Raw genomic sequence first — 19,105 nt, 5'->3', positions numbered from 1 at the left:
GTCGAGAATGCGAGGCAAGTCAAAGAGAGAGAGAGAGAGAGAGAGAAAGTTGGCGCGATCGAACGTTATTAAATTATACCGAAGGGCTATCGGACAGCCACAGTTTTCCGCGATACGTTGCGAAACTTGCGCGGAAGGCGCGACTCGGCCGGTTGCTAACTTTTTAACGACCTTAACGGCGCCGCGTTGGTAACGAGGATATTTCCGCGGTGTTACGGGAAGCGTCGGGATTTTCACGGGAATTCAGCGTACTCGTTCGGAGAAAAGGGAGAGGAGACGTATAATTCGAAGGAGTTTTTCGAGCTCGACTACGCCGCTAATAAAGCTTAAGTATTATTCGGCTAGGTAACCCTTGATTCTCGCATGACGGCTGGCATCACCCTCTTCACACGCAGGTTTGACGGTTCGAAAATAATTACCGTGTTCCTCTCTCTCTGGCTCTGTCCCTGTCTCCCTGCCGGATACGTTCCCCCTGGAACCTAGCCTCGCCTCTCTCGCACGGTTTTTGTATTCTTTCTGGGGTGGTTTTGAGGATTGGCACTCGGGGCACGTTCGCAATACACTCTGCGTCCCCCTCGGCTCTCTCGCCCGCTCTCTCTCTCTTTCTCGCTCTCGCCGTTCGACTTCTTTCCTTCCTCGCAGCCTTCTAGTTTTCCTGAAATTGGATAATTCGTGGAAGACGCGAGGCGCAGGTCGATGTGTATTTTTCTGGAGACACGCATGTAAACGCTTTATTTCCGTGACAATCGTCTCACCGTACTTATTGCTGTTTCTTTCACGTCTGAAACGTCGAATTTCGAACGATAGGAGTCGCAGTGAATTTGGTAAAACTGTGCATGACGTTTTAAGTGGCGAAACGGCGAGGATAAATTGTCACGGCGCGCTTCCAAGCAGAATGAACGAACGAGAATTTTACAAGGCTCGTCGATGCGAATACCTAGCAGCGTCTCGTTCCAATATTTACATTTCATTTCCTCGAAGGTGTTCAGAGCGGCTCGAGTACGACTCTCACGGCACTATCTATCGTCGTAGCGTACAATATCTCCTAGAGACGATTTGTAGTGGATTCTGTTCTTCTGGAAAGTAAACGAACCGACTGCTGCAGAGCCGTCCATTTTTATTACCCCGATAATCCCCGTGTGTTCGTCATCGACCACGACCGATATCCTATCTCGAGTCTTACCATTCCGAAAGAGGATTCATGTCACCGTTTTACAACGTGTCATAAAAGATGCAACAGCGTTTCGATGTCTCCGCTGGCGTCGTTATCAGCGGACAGAGAAGCACGAGGAACGTCCGATCGTCGTTCGAAGCATTTCTAACCCGAAATAGCTTTCCCAAAAATATTTGATCACCGCGCGTACATGGAGAAAAAAAGAGGGAAGGAGAGAGAGAGAGGGAGAGGGAGAGCGATCGATGTATAATGTATAAACAGTTTTGAAATTCGAAGCACGGCGAAATAATTGCGACGCGAAAAGTAACGAGGTGGAGAGACTCGTTCGTTAGTAAGTTCGCTGCTAAAAATCTCTGGCAAGCTCCGATTTTTCCATCTCTCTCGGTGCTTTTTTCCGTTAGCGGAACCACCCCCTGTATGTCCCGAGTATCGAATCGAGCTGGCCCGCCGACACGAAATTATCGAGCGAGAATCGATTTCGCTCGTTAACGGCGCGCGACTCGGACTCTCGCGAATCCCTCCGCTCAATTAAAACGGTTCGCGTTGCAGGATGAATCGCGGATAATCAACGTTAAACGTTCTTTTCACGGTGGCGCGAGATTTGTCGCGTTTTTCGCTCGAACAATCGCACGACTAGACTGAAGATAGAGAAGACCCATCGACGACCGACCGTGTGCTATTTCCATGATCTTCGTTTTCTCCGCGAACGCGGAAAAATATCGGTTCGAAGCGTCTCTATAGTCCGTTCCTCCTTTTGTCCCGTTTGCCCGATAGAGCGATCAGGGCAGCTGCTCGAAAAAGAGTCGTGCAGCTTTTTTCAAAGAAAGTCATACGATATTCTTCCGTATCGAACGTGGATACGCGTTAAAATTGATTCTTCCTGGGAACGGAGCGCGCGCTCCGGGAATAGCCAGCGTCGATATTGTCTTTGTTTCTCGACGATACGGTTGATTTTTCGGCGGATGGAAAAAATTCGATTCGGTGAAAGGCGCGTAGCAGCGGAGTTTCCCGAAACGAAGAAGCGAGCCGGCGACCCAGAGCTGCGGCAGACGAGGGCGGATAGGTACAGTTCTGGAGAGCCATAAAACTTTATGGTGCGTTTGCATCGACCGACCCTCCCTTCTCTTTCCCTGCTTTACTACCATCCCCATGGCAACGACCGACCCCCGAACAGAGCCACCCTGCATCCCTCTCTTTCTCTCGCTCCCTTTCTGCTACGGTATCTGTCCGCCTCTCTTCTTTCCAGCCGATGCGCGTTCTCTCCTTCTTTCTCTTAATCTCCTCGTCGCACCTTCGCCGTTCGTTTTCTTCGTCTTTCGAACGGCGTGTCGGCGAGGGTACGTCGGCTACCCTCTCTTTCTCTTTCTTCCCTTTTCTATCCCCCTAATACGCTGCTACGACGCGTGTACGGCTGATTCTACGTCGACCGAGCGGTTGAACGAAAAATCAGATGTTTATTCGCTCGCTAAAAATCTGCCTGCGATCCACGCGCCAATGAAATATTTTCTGTCGCCTTCCTTTCCAGTCGTTCGCTGGAAAAATGTTAGGTCTTTCCACCGTGGACTGTCACCTTCGCCTGTTCCGGTCGTCTGTGCGCATTCGTGTGCTGCTGCACCTCCATTCCTATATTTCACATTTTACGGTTATACCCTGACGCGGAACGACGCACAAATCGGCGGGACGATACGGCCACTGCGATCGTTCGTGGTTCTCGCGTTTGCTCTGTGCGCATAGTTTGCCCGCTCTCGTATATAAGTTCGATAGCGCGTAAACAACGCGTTTCCGGGGCTTATCTGGCTCGGCCATGCCGGTACGGTGTCGGGTTCCTCGAAAGAGGAACGCCGCCAGCGATACGGTTTAAAAAGAAAAAGAGATTGGGTCGAGTCGTGGCAGCGGATTTGTTTATTTAGAAAGCAATCGTTCGCGACGATCTCTCGGCGATTGGCTCGGAACTCGGTGTGTGCCCTTTGAAGAAACGCGTCGGTTTCGAGTAGCCAGCCGTTCGTCTTGTAGGTCGATCTATGGCGTACTTTCGCACGCGCGTCTCTTTCGGAGCTCACCGGACAATTGTAATTGTGTTAGTGAAACGTATCGGCTTTCACGCTGCCTCGCTACTTACGGATCGTTCGGTATCTACGACAATGACTCTCGGGTTGCGTTAGCCCCCGCGGCCGTGTACACTTTTTCTCTCCAGTCTTTCTATCTGATCTGGCCGAAACAGCTCGAACCGATCCGCTCTGTTTTTTGTATCCTCGTCTTGCTCGTGTTACTCGAAGATAACACGCTTTTTTTGTGAGCCTTCTCAGTCGTTCAACTTTTTTTTCTCTCGTCTCTTTGGGTCACCGTTGCCATTCATAAATTCCGATACCTTAAAGGGTATGCGGTCTTTAAACGCGTGTATCGGAGCAAACTTCGTCAGAGGAGAGAATTTATACGAAGAATCGGAGAAACCGGAGATCGGATGTATTTCGGATCAACGTGGAAGTGCTTCCGTTTCTGCGTCCCTTTCGAGAAACTCGACTCTCCGGAGACCTCGCGGCTATCCGAAATTCGACAACCGCAGGAACAACCACGAAACTCTGGGTACACGACGACGGTTGAAGCGGCGCGAAGTTGCGAACGGTTTGGGACAAGCGCAAAGACTCGTGGGCGAGTCAGAGCCGTCGCTAGTCTCGCGAGGTTGGTCCATCGAGGCTCCGAGCAACGTGTCTGGAAACGAGTACGTGTAGACCGGCGGTGTCTCTGACCGACACTCCTGTCGGCGAATTAGCTCGCCTACCCTTTCATCTCTTTCGTCTCTCTGTCTGTGCCGGCATTCGCCACTCTTTCCCTTCGATGCCGGCCCTTCCCTCTCCGCTCGTTTTTTCTCGGTGTTCGCGAGGCTAACGTCCCTCGAGTGAGAAGAACGCGGCCCGGCTGGTTTCTCGACACGACGTAATCCACTAATAATTCAACGAGAGAGCCGGGCGGCCACTCTTCCCATCGTTTTACGTCGGGTGTTGGTCCGCGTCCGCGTACGCGTCCAGGTCCGCGTGGCCACGACACGACCGGTCCGAGGCTCGAGTGTGCTTCGCGTCACTCCCTCTTTCTTTCGACCGAAGGTTTCCAGAGAAAACCACGGCTTGTTTGCACGTCTAGGATAAACAGCGGCCTCGTGGAAAGGCGGAATCGGTCGGGGAGAGGCGCGTCGCGCGGAAAACGGGACCCGGGCGTGCTTTTCTTCTCCCTCAACGCCTCACCCCCTCTGCCTTCACCCGTTCGTCCACACCTCCACCTCGTCTCGCACCCAGTCTCTCGCTCTCTTTCTCGGATTCTCTGTGCCGGCAGCCGTCCGTCACCCCTTTGGCGGCATTCTTTCATGTCCTTTTCGGTTTACAATGTACGTAAACGATCTCCAAGGGGAGTGCTTTGTCTTTTCAAGGGATATTAGATTTGAAACGGGACGCTTTTAGCTCCCCGGGCGATGCCCCTTTCGCGGGAATCGTTTCAATTCAACGAGGAAAATTATTTCGTTTTTATCCTTGGCGCGCGGTCCCGAGTTTTCAGCCCTGTGCATTCCCTTTGTCGCGTTCCGTTGTTTCGTCGCCCTTTTTCCGCGGTCCCCCCTTCGTTTGCTCAGACCCCTGGAAAATTTTAATTCGACCGCTCGTCACGAGCACGAACGGCCGACTTTCAAGATTTTTCGACCAGTTCGCTCCGTAACGCTGACGCTGCGCACCACACGGCACCACAGCGCTAAAGAAAGAACGCCGAGAAGGCTTGTGAATCGAGGTTCCAACGACAAAAGGATAGTGGGCCCGTCCCCTTTCATAGATTCCGACCGATCGCTGGCAAGGTCGGCGCCACACGGTCTGCGATGCAGCCGATCATAGCGATAACCTGACACGCCGACAGGCCATTCGATAACCTCAATCGGAAATTCAACTTTTATTTCTTCCTTTTCTCTCGTATCGTCACTCTCGAGTACCGCCGCGTTTCCCTCTTCTTTATCCGTTTACAGAGTCTCGTTAAAATCCGCGCGCAACGCACTGTGTGCGGTTCTCTCGTTAAAGGGCTCATTTTCGCGGACCGCCACGTACGTAAACGAAACAACGAGAAGAAATTCCCTTTGAATGCCACTTTTCGACGCTGACCCGCAGCTCGACGATTCTTCTTCTCCGTTGCCGCGAGATAAAAAGCCGGCGGAGTCACGAATGTCTGCGAGAATTTGTATCGCTAAATCGCTCTGCACAAATTCACGGAAATTTATGTCTTTTCGATGGTATTCCAGAGTCGTAAATAGCCCTCGTGTATTTATGATTCCAACGTATTTCGATTCTCTTTTGTACTTTTTTCATTCCCGCTGCTTGTTCGGTATTGAAAGAAGAGGACCGCGAAAGGAGAAGAATAATCTGAATCCGTTCGCTATCGATGGGATATTTACGCAAGGCAATTTATAATCACGCGTATTAAAAGTTTAATAACGGCGCGGTTTTAAAGAAGAGCCGCGCCTGTTGGTAGCCTTTAGCTCGACTCCGACCAGAGACCATTGTGTATTTCGATCGTCTACGCTCGCGGCCGGTTCGATATCGGTTGCGACGCGGTCGCTTTACGAATTTTTCCCTCTTTCTCGTGGAAGAAAAGCCACTTCTGCCGTTTGTTTCCGCAGCTGTTTTTCAACCGCCTCGGGCCTCGCTCCCGTTCGACCCTCCAACTCGCAAAGCATTGTCCCAGCGGCGTCGATACGTTCGCTTTTCCAACTGAAAACAGTGTACTCGCGAAACGCCGCCCCTCTGCCTCTCCCTTTTGAACCTTTTTGAAGGAGATGATCGGTCGCACGCGCCAGAAATCTTCGAGCCAGCTTTATACTTGCAGAGAATTTTATATGGCGTTCGTAAGTAAGTAGGTAGCGCACGAGGACGAAGAAGACACGGCTCTTGACGTTGCGCGATACCTTTCGACTCGTACATCAGAGTGTCGCGTCTGTCGGCAAGCAATCACTTTTGTCCGTTGCTCTCTCGACTTTCCCCCCGACTTTCCTCGTTGCTTTGACGCTGCCTCTCTTTCCGCGCTGGCTGCTCGCGCTTTACAAGACGGAAATCGAGCGTGCAAACGGCTTTCGTCCGATTCTCGTCGAACGCTCCATTAAGGAGGAATACCGGCGGGCTTTCTCGTTCGGAATAAGTCGCAGTCAAAGCGCGAAAATTGCCTCTGCTGATCGGATCGCTAATCGACCACCGTGATCCGTGACACGAAGCGAGCCTCTGATAATTTCCGCGATAAACTTCGTCTATAGACTATCGGCTGTGTACATACATGCCGGCTTTCCACATGCACAGTATCGTATTCCATAGCTATTTCTAGAGTTGCACTCTATCTTTGTACTCCAATCGACCGCTGTTTAACGTGGCACGTAAGTACGCGTAGTAACAGAATCCTCGTAGCGATAGAATTGTACACGCGAGTATTACGTACAGAAACGACCACTCATCTCGTTCTAAAGTTACGTCAATCGCGATTCCTTTGACGACTCGGATCGATCGATAAATCGCAATACACGCGTTTCAACGTTTCGGCCAGCCGAGCACGTGGAGTCGCCTACCGAGGAAGCTTTCGATGTACAGCGTGCGCAACGCGTTTCCAGTAATTTAGCGATGTCTGGCCACAGATTGACTGAAACTACTGTACTCCATCTGGGTGGTCCGTGTCGACATCCCCCGGAAGATTACACGCATCTGTCGACGTGCTCTCGATCCGTGGCCGATCTCCCCTTCGGAAAAAGAAATATCACGTTACATCCGAGCGTGGCAGACGGCTCGTTAGAACCCCGCTCGGCGTTTCATTGCATCGAAATTTTTAATTATTTTCATCGCGAGTGCGCGTGCACGGCGAAGACGTTCCTGGAAGTGGAAACCAGCAAAGTGAGGCGAATTCGTGGAAGTCTATCGCGTGGTTCGTCGAAATGCACGCAAGTCCCTCTGTCGCGAACCGCGAGCCGCTGAGCAAAGAGGAATTCTGCGAGAAAGGAAGTGGCGTGCGGTCGGAGAAAAGGGTCGAAGATGTCAGGGTCAGCCTTCGAGCCAAGGTTGCCCCTCGGTGCAGAAGGTCGGCTTCTCCGCGAATAGGCTGTGGCTGTGGCTGCAGGAATCGTCTCGCCACGCACGCGCGTCTTCCTCGATGTTTACACGAAAGTTCATGTCGACTGCTGTGGATGCTGAGGAAGCGACAGGGAACGCCGACGAAGGTGGGGCTGTTGGTCGCTGCCGGTGTACACGATGATAATAATAAACGTTGCTCCCTACCTTCTGGCTCCAACGTCATCCTCTCTCTCTTTTTCTCTCTTCTCTCGACCGCTGCCCTTCGCCTTTCCAGCTGGTTCGCTCACTCCAGCTCTCCTTTTCTTCGTCTTTTCTTCTCTTGCTCTCACTTAGCGAGCGCGCGCGCGCGCGCTCGCCCGGCGGTGCCTTTGATCTCTCGCTTCGTTTGTGCATTTAAACACGGCTTTCCGAGTAGCGGAGTGAGCCGGGAGGAGCGCAGCTCGAAGAGGATACGGGAGAAAGCCCGTATTACCGAGAGAGAAACATCGCGGTAAAGACGAAGAGACGAGAGAGGAACAAGTCGAGTGGTCGAGAAAAATCTCATGGAGACCTCAGACGTAAAGTGAGTTTCGCGATTACAAACGAGCTCTCCTTATGCCCCTGTCCCCCTCTGTGTGCGTTCTCCTCTTTCACCGACCATGTTCCGTCGGCTTTCCTCACTCCCGTGTTTCCTCTGTCGTCACGGTCATCCCTTCGTGATCGTTCCTTCTTCCTTCCGAGCTTTGTCACTCTTTATTGCCGCATTGTGCACCGACGACGGGCGGCAGCCTTCGAATATCTTCCTCCTCGAGGATAACTCCTCGAGATTAATGCTCCTTAATGGACTCAATGCCGGAGAAGAGCACGCGGGCATTTTAACGCGGCCCTTTAATCCGCTCGCGCACCCAGGGCCCTGTACACCAGGAGAAAGGGTGAGGAAACGAGTCGACCAACGTGGACTATCGCCGATGGGAAACGGGTTTCTCTTAGTCCGCTATCTGGTCTCCCTCTCTCGTTCTCTCTGTGTTTCTTCGTTTCTATTGCTCTTGTTCTTTGCCTCGTCGTCGAACCCTTCCTTAAGCGTCGGTAATTCGAAACGCGACGCGTGTTGTTAACTTTCGCGCGTCCTGAAGCAAAGATAAAATAAAATCTGTACATCGCGTTCCCCGAAAGCACGGGAAAATGGGAGAGTCGGAGCGCATTGGCGGAAAGTATTAATTCGCAAAGTAATCAATTCGGTAGGGGGACGTCTCGAACGCGTACCCCGTCGCCGTTTCCCCGAGAAACTGTAGAAAAAGCTGGCCTCTCGACGCGTCTCGTCTCGATTCGGCTCGGTTCGACGCGATAAAAAAAGGCGAGTAGAGGCATCGTCGTGGGTAGAAGTAAAAGGATTGGACAGGCTGAGCGGGCCCAGTCGGCTGTTAATAATGCCACCTCGGGGATGCGTGCAGCGCGCGCTGAGTAGTCGTCTCCATTTCACGGCTAACCAGGCACCCATGCGAAGTAAATTCCTATATCCCGTCACTTTTTTTCGGCGACTCGCAGAGCGAATCGTCTCCTATCTGTCTATGCTCCTATCGCGTCGTTCTTCCATCTCGAATCGATGCGTCGAGTCACGATTCGATCCCCGGAAGGGTGTTCGCGCGGTTGCGAATGCAACCGAACGCGGGAAAATTAAGGAACCGAAGCGATTCGTTAATGACTCGCGCGCTCCTCCTTGAGCTCTTTCTCGTCGTTCGAGATTCCCCGATCGGAGAATAATCTTGTAATGCAAAGTCGATCGATGGCGGGCGGCGTATCCGTGCTCTACACTCTACAGTCGATCGTAATGGAATCGAGCCGACGGAGAGGCGTAACGGAGGCTCGAAGCAATTAACCGATTGCTTTCGAATCGGTGGAACGCACGCTCGTCGGCGTCGCGTGACCATCGCGCGGTCGTCGCATCGGTTCCATCGATCGCCGCTCGGTTGTTCGAAAAGAATAAGACGATTAGGTGGTCGCGCTCCACTATCGAACCCGGAAGCTAGAAATTAGAGTTTCCGGCCGCAAGTCGGACAGCGATCGATCGCGGATGAAGGCTAACGAGTTAAATTAACGGAGGAAGCCTTATCGTCCCGACGGCCTCCGGTAAACTGTCCGTAAGTTACCCGAGATATCGGTCTCGAATTTCTTCGTCGGTGCTCACCGGGATCAACTCGTCGTTGGCCCCCTTCGTTAACAGGTTGCCTGTCTGCGGTTTCTACCTCGAGAATCTGTTCCCCTCTGCGTTAGCTGCTCGCCGGTTTCTCCAGCCGTTCATCGGAAATGTTTCGAAGCCGGTCGTACGATGACGGATGACGCGTGCGTCGCATACATGGCGCGAAATAACCGAGGAAACTTATGTCGGACGGAACGAGTCGGCGGAATAAGAACGTGGCCGGGAATACGAAAACGAGCCGGTTCGATTGCCGGCATGTCTGGCGTGGAATCCATCGACGAAGAACGCACGGTGGAAAGCGCGATTACAGAGCTGGGCGGAATTCCAGAACGGGGAAAGAGCAGCGTAGGACAATGGAAGGGAAAGCAATTGCCGACCGTGAACCGAAAGCCGAAGGAGAAGACGACGAACGACGTAGGAGGAAGAAAAAGAAAGGGGTGGAAGTTGCTCTCTGGGAATGTCAGGTCGATTTTGTTCTTAGTCCCTTTTTGCTGCAAGGGGATTGGAGAGCGACCGTCTGCGAGCGAGTGTGTAACCTACCTACGACGAAGTCACCACACCAAACCCACGGATTTAATCGAATCAAATAAAACGTCCCCGTCGATGCGATCCGTTCCCCTACTCTCCTTTCTGTTTCGTTTTCCTTCTTTCTCCCCTGCGTCGCGCGGATCCTGGCCTCCCTTTTTGCTCGTTCTAGCGTTCGATTCGTGCTGCATCCGCGACAGGACCCGTCCAGACGGTCAGAAGGACTCGCGGTTCTCGAAGAAAAAAAAGGAAGAAAGAGGCCGACGAAGAAGAAAAGAGTTCCCTCTACCATCGACTTTCGGCGATGTCCTCTGGTTTGCGCGGAACAAACGCTTCGGGCCGTTCTCTTCTTTTTTCTTAATTTACCCAGACTTCGTTGAAAGACGTCGGCAAATAACTTCACTCGCGTTTTAAGGATTCATGAACCACCGCGGCGGAGCCGCCTTTCTCGCTACGAGGTTTTTTCAAGGAAAGGGCGGAGGACCGCGTCGGACTTCCTTTCCTTCCCTGGCTTTTTCCGCCTTTCGTCGCTTTTTGTCCTCCGCAAACGGCCTTGCTCTTGAAAATGATTCTTCTCGATCCACCGACTGGCTGCGCCGCGCTTACGGTCCACCGCTCTTTCGCCGCGAGTTGGTCTCGCGTGCCGTCCCTCGCGTCCCCAAGAGGGCAACGTCGCGAGGCAGCGAGCGGAATTCCCCCTTGAAAGTATTTACCGATATCGAATGAAATTTGTATGCGTACCCGAAGGAAAACGTGACGGCGCAGCTCGTTAAATTATTCGCAAGACCGTGTGGACTGATCGATCCGCGGCAATTTCTGTTTCAGGGATCAGCGAGGCGAGCGTGCAACTACAGCAGCCGAAGTTACCCTCGGCGATCCGCGTGGGAGGCGAGATCGAACTTCGATGTCACGTGGACGGTTCCGGAGATATGAAGTACGAGTGGTACAGGTTCGTTACATAACTCGTTGCTATTTACCCCTTGCGCGCCATGAAATAACCCCGAGCTGGATAATTCCGGGAAAGCCGCGGCTCCGAGGGCGAATCGCAACCCCCAGCTTCCCTCAACTAACTTCAATCTCGCGTCGCGTAACTGACACCCGTCGTTTACGGAACTACCCTTGAATTATCAAGCGACATTTTCCTTCACCCTCTCCGCTCCTCGCTAGCCCGTGCTTTTCACCTTTCGCCTCGCCCTCGCGAGTTTATAACCCTCCTCTTGCCGGCGTCGCGTCGAGCCTCGTGCTCCAAGAGTGTAGACGCGCGCGCGCGCGCGCACTACCACCTCTATCGATGGAAAATCCATCGCTGCAGACTCCTCTCGCCGTGCTTTTGAAAGCAGCGAACGAACGCGCTTTTCAGAAACCGCGAACCGGTGGTAAGGAGCGATCGGATCGAGATCAAGAAGAAGAAGCTGCACGTTCACCGTGCCGTACCCGAGGACAGCGGAATGTACAGCTGCCTGGCGAAGAACGAGGCTGGAGCGTCTCCGAAAATGGAAAGCTTCCCCCTGATCGTCTCGGGTAACGATACCGCCACGATAAAGGTCGTTCCCAGGGACCTGATCGCGAAGCGCGGCGAACCGGCGATGCTTCACTGCGCCTTCGAGGACGCCGATTCCGTTCAGTGGTTCTTCAAGGACATCGGTCCACTGGAAACCGACGACGAGAGGACAGTGTTGGAGAACGGTACTCTGGTGATACGGTCCGCCGAGCACAGGGACCAAGGATTTTATTCGTGCCACGGCGATCGAGGGGATAGCAGCATCACCTACACGGTCGACCTTCAGATAGCCTGTAAGCGTTGCTTTTCTGATCGATGCAAATCGCGTAAGTTCGAACGCCTTTCCGACTAGCGAACCGATCGCGTGTCGTAGATTTGATGAACCTTTCGGCGGCTTCGTTCGAGCCTCTACTGCCGAACCAAGTGGCCGTGGTGGGCGAGGATCAGGAGCTGCAAGTCAGCTGCTTGGAACCATCCGGTCTGCCATCTCCGAAGGTCTACTGGAAAGATCCCAAGGGACACATCATAAGCGATTCCGGGCCTGTGCGCGTTCAGGACAACACGCTTATCGTTGCGAAGGCTCGAATAGGCGAGGACGATGGCAATTATAGCTGCGTGGCTGAGAATATGGCCGGGGAGACGGATATATTCGCCCAAGTGGTGATTTCCAGTAAGTGCACGGTTATCGCGTTACAACGTTTAGTCGCATTTCGTTCTGGTTTTTTCACGCTGCGTCTTCTTCGCGCGTCTTTTCAGCTCCACCGACGCTGATAAGCTCGCCGGAGAGTCTGAGCGTAATGGAGGGAGATTCCGTGACGCTGACGTGCTCGTACTTCGGCATGGAACCGCCGGTGACCCACGTACGTTGGCTGAAAGACGGCGAGCCTGTGAAAGAGAGCGGCGGCCCGACGAGACATCGAGTTACGGATCACCACGGCAACGTGACCCTGCACTTGAAGAGCGCCGACCTGTCCGACAAGGGCAGCTACATGTGCGAGATATTCACGAAAGGCTTCCCGTCGATATTTTCGGAGCGAGCCAGTTTGACGGTCGAGGAGAAGCTCAAGTTCTCCCCGCAACCGGTGGACAAGCGGCTGGAGCTTGGCTCGACGGCCAAAGTGCCGTGCAAGTCTCAGGGTGCCACTAATCCGACGGTGAAGTGGATCAAAGAGGGGGCAGACGAGGAATTTCCAAAGCACGTGCAAGATATCAATGGAACTCTTCACTTCAATGGAGTTCTCGAGGAGGACAAGGGTCGCTACACGTGCATAGCCAGCAACATGCAGGGATCGATCAATCACACGATCAGCATCGACGTAGTCAGTAAGTGCGATCCCTCGCGATCCGGTTCGTCGCGAGCGTTTCTATCACGCGCTTGTTGCTTGTTACAGTCGCGCCGAAGTTCACCATCCAGCCGCAGAATCCGACGGAGGCGATCGAGGGGTATCCGGTGATGCTGCACTGTGCGGCCGAAGGCGATCCCAAGCCGACCATCCAGTGGGACAGGGACTCTCGAATGAACAATCTGAACAATTCCCGCTTCGAGGTACTCGGAAACGGAAGTTTGTACATAAAGGAAGTGTACATGAGCGACGAAGGGAAGTACGGGTGCACGGCGGGCAACAGCGGAGGTTTGAAGCGGGAAGAGGTTCAGTTGAACGTGAAAGGTAAGTACCTTCTTCGTGGTCTGGCTTCTTTTTTTCTTTGGCGTTTTCAACGAGAATTTCCGCGGTGATACGAAGACGGTGTACGGTTTGCTTGCAGCCGGCGACACGTACAGATTCGACGTGGATTTGGAAGTGGGAGACGACGGATCGATGATGACGAAGACGGTTACGATCACTCTAAGCGCGGCCGCGGCGTATATGGTGTTGGTCGTGGGTCTCATGCTCTACTGTCGTTACCGTCGACGTCGTAGGAAGCAGCAGTATCTCCAAGAACAGGCAGAAGGTATCTATCCCCTTCGATCGCTCGACGAAAGCGTTTCAGACTTCGCGCCGTTGTAAGTGTCCGCACGTGAATAATCCGATTTCAATCGCGCAGAAAAACTGGAGAACGGAGAGGTGCAAGAGGAACAGACCGAGCTAAAAGAGACCAGCAACAGCAAGATGAACTCGACCGGTAGGAAAAAGGAGAACCGCGATTCCCACAACAAAAGCGACGGCGCGGATACCGCTCAGAGTCAGAGCAGCAACCAGTCGAAGAAATCCAAGTCGAATTACGACAAGATCGCCGCGTCGCGTAGCAATTTGAAGGAACTGAAACCACTGGGTCGCGGTGAGTTCGGCGAGGTCTACTCGACCAAGTATCAAGTCGACGGTGATAAAGAGACGCTGGTCATGGTGAAGAGTCTGATCAATACGAAGGACGAGACGGCTCTCCAGGAGTTTAAGCGTCACCTGGATCTTCTCCACAAGCTGAACCACGAAAACGTCGTGAAACTGATCGGTCTGTGCCGCGAGGAGGAACCGGACTACATGATTCTCGAGTATACCGACTGGGGAGACCTGAAGCAATTCCTGATCGCCTCGCGAAAGGACAATAACTCGAGTCCGACCCACGAGTCGAAGCCTCCGCGAGCACCGCAGCTATCGGTCGCGCAGATTCTCTCCCTGTCGAATCAAGCGGCGAAAGGCTTGAAGCATCTCGCGGACAGCCGTCTGGTTCACAAAGATATCGCTGCCCGAAACTGTCTGATCGCTAGCAACCTCACGATCAAAATCTCGTTGCCGTGCATGACCAAAGAACCGTATCAACAGGAGTACACGAAACATCGAAACCAAGTGATTCCTCTGAGATGGTTGCCCTACGAGGCGGTCTACGAGGACGAATACTCGACCAAGAGCGACGTTTACTCGTTCTCGTGTCTCGTCTGGGAGATGTTCCACCAGGGTGAGCTGCCGTTCATCAAGATGAACGACGAGTCCGTGTTGGCCGCGCTGAAAGCTCAAACTCTCGCGTGGAAGCCTCACAAAGCCGCGCCGCCTGCCTTGCAGGAGCTTCAAGCTCAATGTTGGGCCAACGACCCGCGCGAGAGACCGACCTTCGACGAGGTCGTCTCGAAAATAGGTGAAATTGTCGTCGACAGTTGTCTCTAGATTGATCGACAATGCCACGAGGCTCTAAATCGGAGATACCGCGATATGGGTAATGGCCGCGCGAACTCGCCGTTGAACTCGTCGCGTTCGGATGACCCCCGATTCTCGCCCGATCCCGCGACGATTACTCGTGTTACGGTATTCTGTCGCGTCCATTAGGTCGATAAGAATATAATTTATTTCTGACAGAAGGATCCGCTCCAATGATTGCTAATGTCGGATTAAGTAAGGATACCTACGATCCAGTACACGCTACAATATATACGACTAACGCAATATTTAGTATTCAATATCAGTGTAACGATAGGTATATCGATCACCGCACATCGAATATTCGTAAGATACGCTTTGTCGTTACGGCAGAAATCGCAAGCTACAGTGTGAATGTTAAGAAAGTATCACGACCATATCAACATTGAACGAACGACGATTTTTATATCCCGCCTAATTCAAGTCTACACGTTGTATCCCGTTAAGGTCTAAGGCTTAAGGATTATTTATAGCGTACACTTGCGTCTGACGCGTACATATATAATTATATGTAATACAAATTTGATATATACATATACATATGTATGTGTGCGTGCGTACACAGGATGGATCGAGCGATCAAGAAAGTCAGTTCCGTGTATCGTTCGTATATCGACGATCGCGCGAATGATGGCGATCGAGTATGGGCCGTTTCGTGTACGCGCGAGATTGTAAGAGACGAAAGGAGAAAATAGCCAGGAGCGATTACTGTCGACTCGAAGAAGATAAAGCAAACGGCCTTGTATATACCGTGGGTGTAAGCGTAAGTTCGTTCGTTAAGTACAATCGCGAGATTCGAGTTTTCATTTTTCATGATTACACGCACTTTCGAGAGATGCGACGCTACCGTTCTCATTGTTTCTCGTCTCTTTCCAAAGAGAAAAAAATCCTTCCGTTTGTCAAGAAAAATATCACAAAGGAAGATTTTACGGTCACGTAGAAATTTTATAACGCGAATCGTCTTTCCATTTTTTTCCATTTTTGTACTTTGGCGGCAGGCAGAATAGATTAAGAAAGGAGCATCGTTTTCTTGGCTGAATACGTCGATTGTCGATATAACGAAGAAATTCATACAACGAAACCATTTCCTTTCATTTCGGTTCCTTTGGTTTCGTTTCGCAGTGAAATCTTCTTTTCGGCTTCGTCCCATGGCGTTCAGTTTCCGGGAGTTGCGCCTGCGTTTCCGTATCTTCGGCTTTCATTCCGAGTTCGAGGATCGAACTACTCGAAGGGTACAAAGAACCACGAACCGCGAACAAGTTTTTAGCCGTACAGGATAATAGAGGGATTATAGGTCACGGTTACAATTCAGCATGAATACTCGATACGATCGTGTTAGGTACGTGCTATTCCCGCATCGGATATTCTACCACGATGATTATCATCGTAGCTCACGCAAATAATCGCAAACATATATACGTACAGAGCTGTCAACGTGGAAGTGCGAACACCGAACCGGAGGTGCGATCTCCTAAAGTCGTAACAATACCTTCGGTTGTTGCTAGTTATCGAGCTTCTTCGAGATAATCACGATGCTGGCTGAAACACGAGAGAGGGTCGATCAGTATTCAAAATATTCCTCAGCTCTGCATACGTATACGCAATATAAAATATATAATGTATCATATACGCATCTAGATGTACGAGACAGTAAGATAAACACTGCCAATGAGTAATCTCTGTAACGTTAAACGTTCTCATAATCATAGCGAATACGACCATTCCCTAATTTAATGCACCCTCGTCGCAACGAAGGTATCGTGCGAGAAGGGCAACCTTGCTCCACGTGCCTATGCAAATCACGATTTTGCAAGGGCGTTCCGAGCGTTGTCGCGTAGATCGTTCGCTTCGATCGCTTCACATTTTCAACGCGTGCACAGTTCCCGCTGGATCTCGCGCAATATTCCACAGACTGAAACTTTGTTCTTCTGATTTCGATCGTCAGAAGTTTGCAAGCGATCGTCGATCGATACGGTATGACGGTGTTCGCGGACGCGCTCGCAAAGGTCCGGCCTGAATTTTCAAATGCTTCCTAAATGTTCGCAGTATACGCCAAGAAATATTCTTGTAATATAAAGTACGTTAGGAACATACCTTGCAGCAACTTGACTGGCGGTTCGTAATCGTTGCAAGACTAATTAGTCGAGTTATATCACGGATCTAACTATGCTCATATCATTCGCTGATCGTATTTCCCGGGGCTGCGATCGTCGACCCGTCGACTTGTCTCTCGTCGGATCGAGAAGATTCGCCCTGAATGTTTTCCCTGCCGTTCAACGATCCGCAGGGATTGTCACCGTCACTGACTGCAACATTTTTTCCTCTGCCAATTTATACCGATAAATGGTTCGTTTTCGCCGGGACTTTTGTACGTTTCGTGCGTCGTCGTTTCGAACGATTTCGTGGCAAGACGAGGGGTTGACGCGGCCGACACACCGACGCGAAACAAGCGCTGCGCCAGTGATTTTTAACGAAGCGACCTATTACTTCTAATATCTAGTCATACACGGTGAGAAAAGCGTAAGCGAGCAGCGAACTCAAGATCCATTTTTACACGACGTTTCATATCCCTAGGCATTTTGTAATCCATTTCTTTTTTACAGTATTTTGTAAATATTTGTACTTTTTTATCTACATCGTACTTATGACTCTTTGACATAGTATATGCTACGATTAAATAAAGGTGGACAAAAAAAAAAAAAAAGAAAAAAAGAAAAAATGGAATATCTCGATTTTTCTTATTCGATATCCTCGCATCCCATGAAATCCAAAGAACTCGGTGTATCTGGACTGAAACTCGGGTTGATGAGGAAGAAAAGGAACGCCGGTGTATTACCTAATCAAATTTATTTTTACTTAATATTTCGTGGTACAGTCTATGTCTAGTACGATATATAAAATAACGTAGTCGTCGAATGTAAATGGGTGAAACGAAAGAACGTTCGTAACGCCGACTGAATAAGCGCCCGGAAAAGAAAATCGAGTCAGAGGCAGTCGTACTGTGATTATTCGATACTTTATGTATATTTATATTTATATATTTATATATATATTTCATATATGTATAGGAAATCAACGTGTATACGAAGAGAAAACCGATAAACGCAGTTTGACGCGAAGAGTATGTTTAGTAATATTTATATATTTATATATAAAGTCTAATGAATTACTTAATCCGTTACTTAGTACTTAATTCATTAATATAGCAGCAGCCTCACTCTCTAAATAGTACTAAATATAATAATGGTATAATGCGGTAATTATCGTTAATATAGATTATTAACATTATAAATAATCATCGTCAGAATCGTATAATAAACAATAGTACAAGGTGTTTTTTGTGATTTTAGTGTTTTTTTTTTTAAATGTTATCATATAGTAATAATCACAATAGCGTATTCTGAAAAATAGATCAGGGTCCCGTGGGCAGAGAGCGGAGTACCTCGTTATTACCAAGCTACGATTCCTTTCTTCAAAACATCATTAGCCTCGAGAGACTCGTAGAATGTTTCGTCGACGATTCCAATACCTTCCTCGTTCGTGATCGATTCGCGAATAGTATACGGACGCGCGGATCCCGTGCCACCGATCGATCATCGAATACAACGATCCAACCACGAGCTTCGTCTCTTTGAACGCGAGAGCGGTGATAACGGTCGTACAGTATGCCAAAGTCGGTTGCGGTAATGGTAATCGATAATATCGCACCTCTTGGCACGATATCGCTCGTAAACGAGGTTGCGCATTGTTTTCGAGCATCGAGCAGCACGGCGATTCCGCCAACAACCTTTTCGAAACGCCACTGCAAAGGGAGAAAATATCTGACGTCAGAGATTCGATGGGCAAAAAGGTCGGATCGATCCACGGCACGAGCAAGGGATATCGGTCGCGACATCGGAGCGTTTGTCACGATTAATCTACATAGTCGTTGTCACGATCGCGTTTCTCTTCCATCGAAATTCCCACGCGATTGTTAAGAAAAATAATAGTAAAAAAAAAAAAAAAAAAAAAATAGAATCTGGCGTCCGCGTATTCGCTGGTCGGGGCCACGCGCAATTCATCCGATTCCCGACATTTCGTTCCTCGCCCTCTTCCACGCGCTCTTCACCGACAACTTGATTCTCTCCTGCCTCTCTCCTCTTGTCCGCCTCTCTTGTTTTCGCTTTTTAATCGCGTCTCTGCCGCTCTGCCTAGGGAACCCACTATAACAGGGCACTATGAACAGCAGTCTGCTGGCTAAGTGACTTTCCGAATCTACAATCGCTCCTCTTCATTTTCTCCCCCTAGCTCGCCATCCTCTTATTCTAGCATTCTCTCATTCTCTCACTTGCTCTTTCGCAATATTCCTCGTACTCTTTCGTTTCTTCGCAATCCCGCTGCTCCATCTTCCTCTTTGGCTCGCCTTCGCCAATCCTCCTCCTTATTCCCGTTCTTCGCGTTTCTCTTCCCTTCGGCGCGCTCTCTTCCGTTCGAAAGCTCGCCGCTCTACGTTTTCTGTAAGCTCCTTCAACCACGAATACCTTG

The 19,105-nt window shown here is 50.7% G+C and overlaps 1 protein-coding gene across 1 annotated transcript in view; it reads left to right on the top strand.

Annotated features, from left to right (window-relative positions):
• Positions 1-17,290, top strand: part of LOC138182359 (tyrosine-protein kinase-like otk) — a 36,203-nt gene extending 18,913 nt beyond the window's left edge. The window contains exons 3-9 of the mRNA XM_069118106.1: positions 10,778-10,901; positions 11,313-11,746; positions 11,827-12,123; positions 12,210-12,776; positions 12,845-13,120; positions 13,218-13,403; positions 13,497-17,290. Of these exons, the coding sequence (XP_068974207.1) occupies positions 10,778-10,901; positions 11,313-11,746; positions 11,827-12,123; positions 12,210-12,776; positions 12,845-13,120; positions 13,218-13,403; positions 13,497-14,551 (2,939 nt within the window). The 3' untranslated portion in view covers positions 14,552-17,290. The remainder of the gene's footprint in view (positions 1-10,777; positions 10,902-11,312; positions 11,747-11,826; positions 12,124-12,209; positions 12,777-12,844; positions 13,121-13,217; positions 13,404-13,496) is intronic.
• The last annotated feature ends 1,815 nt before the right edge of the window (positions 17,291-19,105 follow it).

Source organism: Bombus flavifrons, chromosome 8 (assembly GCF_040668555.2).
Source record: "Bombus flavifrons isolate JBK064 chromosome 8, iyBomFlav1_principal, whole genome shotgun sequence".
NCBI classification, from domain to species: domain Eukaryota; kingdom Metazoa; phylum Arthropoda; class Insecta; order Hymenoptera; family Apidae; genus Bombus; species Bombus flavifrons.
Note: the sequence above shows the minus strand (reverse complement) of the source record. Positions and strands in the feature narration are given on the sequence as shown.